Genomic DNA, 8,407 nt, shown 5'->3' on the forward strand with positions numbered 1-8,407 from the left:
ATATACAACCCTAAATGACTACAATGTATTTTATAAAACAAGCTTATGCCTTCTTATGCCTTCTCCAAGTCATTCCATTCCAATCCATCCAAATCATTCTGTATCACCACCACATGTATCTATGATGACAACACTGAGATAAGTAATGTCAGTGTATTGTTACATGAAAGAAGCAAGTACAACAATTGTATTACAAAACATATCAAACCTATGTGTGTCATATTTAGGAATAAAAACATAGGAACTATGAACGTCTTAACTTCAGAGTAAAAATATGTTTAGCTGTTACTTTGAACCATGGAAAAAAGAAAGCATAAATTATTGGATTAATTAAGGAATTAACAAGTGGCAAAAAGCCGATGATCAATGATAAATTGTCACACATACAAAAAAAAAGATTTATCAACAAAAATGGAATCCAACAAATGAGATAGTTGAAAACAACAATAGCTAGAGTTTTTGCTGCTTTTTTCTCTGACTTATTTGCCCGTACAGTTTTAACACCAGACACACTGGCAGCCTCTTTTGAAAATACCTTTCTGGCCTGTGATCTGGCCACCACAAATATTTTCAAATAAAGTGTTATAATAATAGAGCATGGGACAACCATTGTAAATACAAGGTCAATTATATTACCCAAGACTGACCCTTCTACAGTAAAACATTCTTTCAAACACCTACTGGGTACCTGTACATTTACAAAGTCTTTTACAATAGCAGCATCGTATATGATACAACAACACCAGGTAATGGATATACAATACATAATTCTTGTTATTGTTATTTTAGAGTGGTACAATAAGGGATCACACACAGCAACATAACGGTCAATAGATATCAAGACCAAACTGCCCATAGATAAAGAAGTACATAAATAAGCAATGTAGAATTGAAACACACAGAAATATTCCCCAAAACCCCAGCACGGTTCAATTATTGCTACAGTCGTTACTGGTATCACAATCAGTCCCACCAGGAGATCTGACACAGCCAGAGAGAGGATTAGCAGGTTGGTTGGAGTGTGGAGATGCTTGAAGTGAGAGATGGAGATGATCACCAGTATGTTCAAAAATACTGTAACTGCTGAAATCAATGAGAAGAAGATGTACAGTGTTATGTAGATAGGTGTAGATAGCAAAGCCTTTCTGCAAGAAGAGTTTCTGTCTTGAAAACAGTATTGAACATCTTCATGTGTCTCCATTTGTAATAAAGGGTCCAAATGCTGAGGTCCTGCTCCTGCTTGGTCCTGTGTGTGACCCTGTCAGGTCAGCCTTCTGACAAACTCTGAGCTCTGCCTCTCTATTTATCCCTGAATGACTGACAGACACTCCCCTCCCCAGCGTCTCTCTGCACACACACACACACACACACACACACACACACAGACACACACACACACACACACACACATTGTTTCATCTTTCATTGTTACCCAACGCTTAGGGTTACCTGAACTGTACTCATATCCTTCCATATCCTTTTCTGTACATAATGCCGTGAATATTTTCTACAACGCCCGGAGAACTGCCCCCTTTATTCTATGTACCCAACGCACTAGAAGACCAGTTCTTAAAGCCTTTAGTCGTATCCTTATTCTAGTCCTCCTCTGTTCCTCTGGTGATGTAGAGGCTAACCCAGGCCCTGCAGCCCCCAGTATCACTCCTACTCCCCAGGAGCTATCATTTGTTGACTTCTGTAACCGTAAAAGTCTTGGTTTTCTGCACATAAATATCAGAAGCCTCCTTCCTAAGTTTGAGTTATTCACTGCGTTAGCACACTCCGCCAACCCTGATGTTCTAGCAGTGTCTGAATCCTGGCTTAGGAAGGCCACCAAAAATTCTGAAATTTCCATCCCCAACTATAACATTTTCCGTCTAGATAGAACTGCCAAAGGGGGTGGAGTTGCAATCTACTGTAGAGATAGCCTGCAGAGCTCCATCATACTATCCAGGTCTGTGCCCAAACAGTTTGAGCTTTTACTTCTAAAAATCCACCTTTCCAGAAATAAATCTCTCACTGTTGCCGCTTGCTACAGACCCCCCTCAGCCCCCAGCTGTGCCCTGGACACCATATGTGAATTGATTGCCCCCCATCTATCCTCAGAGTTCGTACTGCTTGGTGACCTAAATTGGGATATGCTTAACACCCCGGCCATCCTACAATCTAAACTAGATGCCCTCAATCTCACACAAATTATCAACGAAACTACCAGGTACAACAATAAATCCGTAAACATGGGTACCCTCATAGATATCATCCTGACTAACTTACCCTCTAAATACACCTCCGCTGTCTTCAACCAGGATCTCAGCGATCACTGCCTTATTGCCTGCGTCCGTAACGGGTCCGCGGTCAAACGACCACCCCTTATCACTGTCAAACGCTCCCAAAAACACTTCAGCGAGCAGGCCTTCCTAATTGACCTGGCCCAGGTATCCTGGATGGATATAGATCTCATTCCGTCAGTAGAGGATGCCTGGTTGTTCTTTAAAAGTAATTTCCTCTCAATCTTAAATAGACATGCCCCATTCAAAAAATACAGAACTAAGAACAGATATAGCCCCTGGTTCTCCTCAGACTTGACTGCCCTTGACCAGCACAAAAACATCCTGTGGCGTACTGCATTAGCATCAAATAGCCCCCGTGATATGCAACTTTTCAGGGAAGTTAGGAACCAATATACACAAGCAGTTAGGAAAGCAAAGGCTAACTTTTTCAAACAGAAATTTGCATCCTGTAGCACTAACTCCAAAAAGTTTTGGGACACTGTAAAGTCCATGGAAAATAAGAGCACTTCCTCCCAGCTGCCCACTGCACTGAGGCTAGGAAACACTATCACCACCGATAAATCTACAATAATCGAGAATTTCAACAAGCATTTTGCTACGGCTGGCCATGCTTTCCACCTGGCTACCACTACCCCGGCCACCAGCTCTGCACCCTCCGCTGCAACTTGCCCATGCCCCCCCCCGCTTCTCCTTCACACAAATCCAGACAGCTGATGTTCTAAAAGAGCTGCAAAATCTGGACCCCTACAAATCATCTGGACTAGACAATCTGGACCCTTTCTTTCTAAAACTAGCCGCCGAAATTGTCGCAACCCCTATTACTAGCCTGTTCAACCTCTCTTTTGTAACGTCTGAGATCCCCAGAGATTGGAAAGCTGCCGCGGTCATCCCCCTCTTCAAAGGGGGGTGATACTCTACATCCAAACTGTTACAGACCCATATCCATCCTGCCCTGCCTTTCAAAAGTTTTTGAAAGCCAAGTCAACAAACACATCACCAACCATTTCGAATCCCACCGTACCTTCTCCGCTATGCAATCCGGTTTCCGAGCTGGTCATGGGTGCACTTCAGCCACGCTCAAGGTCCTAAATGATATTATAACCGCGATCGATAATAGACAGTACTGTGCAGCCGTTTTCATTGACCTGGCCAAGGCTTTCGACTCTGTCAACCACCGCATTCTTATTGGCAGACTAAATAGCCTTGGTTTCTCAAATGACTGCCTCGCCTGGTTCACCAACTACTTCTCAGATAGAGTTCAATGTGTCAAATCGGAGGGCCTGTTGTCTGGACCTATGGCAGTCTCTATGGGGGTGCCACAGGGTTCAATTCTTGGGCCAACTCTTTTCTCTGTGTATATCAATGACGTCGCTCTTGCTGCTGGTGACTCTCAGATCCACCTCTACGCAGACGACACCATTTTGTATACATCTGGCCCTTCATTGGACACTGTGTTAACAAACCTCCAAACGAGCTTCAATTCCATACAACACTCCTTCAGTAGCCTCCAACTGCTCCTAAACACTAGTAAAACTAAATGCATGCTCTTCAACCGAACGCTGCTTGCACCCGCCCACCCGACTAGAATCACTACTCTAGACGGGTCTGACCTAGAGTACGTGGACAACTACAAATATCTAGGTGTCTGGTTAGACTGTAAACTCTCCTTCCAGACTCACATTAAGAATCTCCAATCCAAAGTTAAATCTAGAATCGGTTTCCTATTTCGCAACAAAGCCTCCTTCACTCATGCTGCCAAACATGCCCTCGTAAAACTGACTATCCTACCGATCCTTGACTTCGGCGATGTCATTTACAAAATAGCCTCCAACACTCTACTCAGCAAATTGGATGTTGTCTATCACAGTGCCATCCGTTTTGTCTCCAAAGCCCCATATAATACCCACCACTGTGACCTGTACGCTCTTGTTGGCTGGTCCTCACTACATATTCGTTGCCAAACCCACTGGCTCCAGGCCATCTATAAATCACTGCTAGGCAAATCCCCGCCTTATCTTAGCTCATTGGTCACCATAGCAACACCCACCCGTAGTCTGCGCTCCAGCGGGTATATCTCACTGGTCATCCCCAAAGCCAACACCTCCTTTGGCCGCAATTCCTTCCAGTTCTCTGCTGCCAATGACTGGAACAAATTGCAAAAATCTCTGAAGCTGGAGACACTTATCTCCCTCACTAACTTTAAGCATCAGTTGTCAGAGCACCTTACCGATCACTGCACCTGTACACAGCCCATCTGAAATTAGCCCGCCCAACTACCTCATCCCTATATTGTTATTTATTTTGCTCATCTATACCCCATTATCTCTATTTGCACATCATCTCTTGCACATCATTCCAGTGTTAATACTAAATTGTAATTATTTTGCACTATAGCCTATTTTATTGCCTTACCTCCATAACTTGCTAAATTTGCACACTGTATATTAATTGTATTTCTGTTGTATTTTTGATTTTTGTTTTGTTTTACCCCATATGTAACTCTGTGTTGTTGTTTTTATCGCACTGCTTTGCTTTATCTTGGCCAGGTCGCAGTTGTAAATGAGAACTTGTTCTCAACTGGTTTACCTGGTTAAATAAAGGTGAAATAAAAAAAAATAAAAAAAATAAACACACACACACACACAAGTGAGCACAGAAATGAACAAACGGTGAGATAAACAAATCATTTGTGAAAGCATGATGTAATGTAAAACAAGATTGTATGTTGCTATGGCCACCTAGCCTGTCCTTCATTCTTACTGATAGTTAGACATCAGAGAAAAGGTACATTTTCTCAACTGAGCATTTTACTGGAGAAAATATAGTATGGTTGATGTTTTGGTCACTCAAAGGCTATTTTACATGGGAAACAGGATAACTGTGTAAGACTAAGTGTTTTGGTTGATGTCAGTGCTCAGATTGGACCATAATCCACAACCTCAGGAGACATGACAGCACACCACATGTCAGCTAGTCAGTGTGGAGGAAAGCTGACAGTAAGGAAGTTGATGAGAGGGTATAACTTCATGGTGTACCCGCTTATAGCACATGCAATCAAAATTAATTGTGCCATTCCATAGGAACATCCCGTAGACTTGTAAAAATGTCCATCTGAACTGAATTATGAACCATACTTCTTATAGTTGAGGGAGACTTTGTCTCAGTTACATCATGGGGACAAATACTATTTGTCAGACATCAGAACAACCACACTGTATTCTGACCCAATCACCCCTGATGTATTTATTCAATTTCTGGTGTTCTCTTGTTTTCTCTGATAAAAAAAAAAAGGTGACTACGAAATGTGATTTCCAGTTCAGTTGAGTTGTATCGATCAATGATCTCAAAAGCACTTTAAGTAATTAGGGACAATTCAAAATATTCTGGGAATATTTTCACATGACCCTCCCCTTGTACTGTAAAAAAGAAAGTACACACCCTTCCCCCTCATAGAATTAACTCTAAATAATGCTTATGACCATAAATAGTAACTGTGTTTAAAAACGTGGATATCGACTTTGCCACTTTGGCATGCTTTTGTGGCACAGTCGATGCCACGCAGGGCTACGGTCCAGAAGGTTGAGGGCTCGTCGACCACCACGGATGAGCTCAATCTCCCTGCATGTTTCATTAGACCTACAATACGATCAGAGCCGGCTGCAGACAATGATCAGCTAGGGGGATATCAGATTTCCAACACTCACATTTACATTTACATCATTTAGCAGATGCTCTTATCCAGAGCGACTTACAAATTGGTGCATTCAACTTATGATAGCCAGTGGGACAATCACCTTATTTTCTTTTAAAAAATAATGTTTTATGGGGGGTGGGGGAAGAAGGATTACTAAGAGCCTTCTAATGCTTCGAAGTCTTGAGTTTTGAAAGGATCATACAGCACTAATCATTTTGTGTTTTCTTACGGATTGTTCCACTGTTTGGCATAAGTCTTGTTTCTCCAAAACAATGGATATACAGAGGGTGGATTCAAGTGTAAGTTTCCATCTAGAAATGTTGGGCCACTTGTAAAATACCAACAAAAGCAACATTGTGGCTATACAATTCCATTAGTTCTATGTTTCTGCTAATATATGGCTTCAATTGTCTTGCCATTAATACCAGGAATCCAGTGGAGAAGAAACCTGTACATCTGATGAGGAGTACGTGCTAGACTACACTAATGATATTGAAGACTCAGAAAATGTGATTTTTTAAAGATCTGAATTTTGAATTTCTGATGAAGTTCAGGAATCAGATAAAGGTCAAGAAGACACAATACAAACAAAATAGTCTACAATTCAAGTAGACTGTGAACTGTCGCAATCCCAGGCCTACCTAAATACAGAATCTTCACTGTCGAAAGAAAACAAACACAACTTCTGTTTTGTTTGCGACAAGCCACAGCAAAAAATCACAAGGCATTTCAAAAAGCATGAAAAAGACAACTCAGAAATAGAAATAGACCCCTCCAGGGTCGAAGACAAGAAAGCTGAACAACTTCGGAATAGAGGAAACTTTCTTCACAACAATAAAGTTCTCAATGGTGGAACATGGGCCCTAAAGGTGAAAAGACTATCAAAGAAAGGGGAAACAGGAAAATATTAATATTTCCCTCATTGCAAAAGCATGGTTGTCTGCTTGGAGCTATGGAGGTATATGAAAAGATGTATCACTAAATCAGATGGTCCATCAGGTCAGGAGCCATTTTGGAGGCAAAGAGCTTTGGCCATGGCTGATGTGGCTCATCTCCCAAAAGATACACCTGAAGGACTTGTCAAGATGTTCATCACAATGAGATCTTGGAGTATGCAAAGTTCTCATTCAAGAGGCTTGGATACGATAAGACACAGCACCAATATATTTCACAAGAAATCTGGGAACTTGGGGTGGTTGTTGGTCACCTTGAGAAAGTCAATGTCACTCATCACTGTAGCAGAATCCATCAAGCCAGACAATTTTTATGAAGTTATTGAAGCTGTCAAAGAAACTGTCAAGTTCAACGAAAGTGGAAATACCTATGGATTTCCTACACTTGTTGTAAAGTTAGGCAGTTCCCTAAAAGACGAGGCAGAAATGTTGGAATGTCTGGCAATAATGGCTGATGATAATGAGTTGATAAAGAATGTGGTCCTCTGTAGCTCAGCTGGTAGAGCACGGCGTTTGTAACGCCAAGGTAGTGGGTTCGATCCCCGGGACCACCCATACACAAAAATGTATGCACTTACGACTGTAAGTCGCTTTGGATAAAGGCGTCTGCTAAATGGCATATTATTATTATTATTACGAATGCCAAGGGCTTTGTGAAGCTCTATACTAAGGCATGGTCTGGAAATGTCTCACATGCCACTCGTTGCACAATCAGTGATGCCAAGCACAATAAACCAACAGCATTAGCCAAAAGAGAAGATGTTAACCTCTACGGGATCGATGTCCCGTATACGGGACGGTTGAGCTAACGTGCGCTAATGTGATTAGTATGACTGTTGTAAGCAGGGGCGGTGTGTTCATTAGGGCGATATGGGCGACGCACTGCCAAACGGGAAAAGGAAGGGATTTTTTTTCTAATCAATTATATCACGGCAACAGTAGTTATCAGTGTTCTAATCTAGACGTCTGATCTGCCACTAAATGTCCAATCAGGCTAAAGTCGTGCTTCAAATGGCCCCGCCCCTTTTGGGGCGATTTCAGTCAGGTTGAAAATCGCCCAGGGGTCTCTCATAGACTATCATGTAAAATCTTATTTTTTCAAATATCAGAGCTTTCAATACAATCTCTATGGGTTTCTGAGGGCTTGCACTTACGCGCTTTTGTCATACGTAACATAACCATGAACGTAACTAAGAAAAGAGCGGGTAGCAGCGTCAATCAATTCACGTACTACTATCAACATGGCTAGCGTTCAGTGCAACTCGATTGTCTCTTTGAAAGAAGTTCACATCAAAGACCATTCAAAACGAGCTACTGGAGTGTATGCTAGCGGTCATGAGGGAACATATTGTGGAGGAGGTGAAGTCGGCGAACTTCGTAGCTATCCAAGCTGACGAGACCACGGACGTTTCTACACAGACACAGCTGGTGCTTGTGCTGAGGTACATAGATAGCAACCACAAAGTGCAGGA

General features: G+C 42.1%; 1 protein-coding gene across 1 annotated transcript; it reads right to left on the minus strand.

Moving 5' to 3' along the window:
* Positions 1–244: 244 nt before the first annotated feature.
* On the minus strand, positions 245–1,201 carry LOC311129488 (trace amine-associated receptor 13c-like; the record flags this gene model as incomplete). Its single annotated transcript, XM_084161778.1, has 1 exon — positions 245–1,201. One exon carries the CDS (start codon positions 1,199–1,201, stop codon positions 245–247), a length of 957 nt encoding a protein of 318 aa, XP_084017904.1.
* Between the last annotated feature and the right edge of the window lie 7,206 nt (positions 1,202–8,407).

This window comes from Coregonus lavaretus (genome assembly GCF_964263955.1).
Source record: "Coregonus lavaretus genome assembly, chromosome: 5".
In the NCBI taxonomy this organism is placed as follows: Eukaryota; Metazoa; Chordata; class Actinopteri; order Salmoniformes; family Salmonidae; genus Coregonus; species Coregonus lavaretus.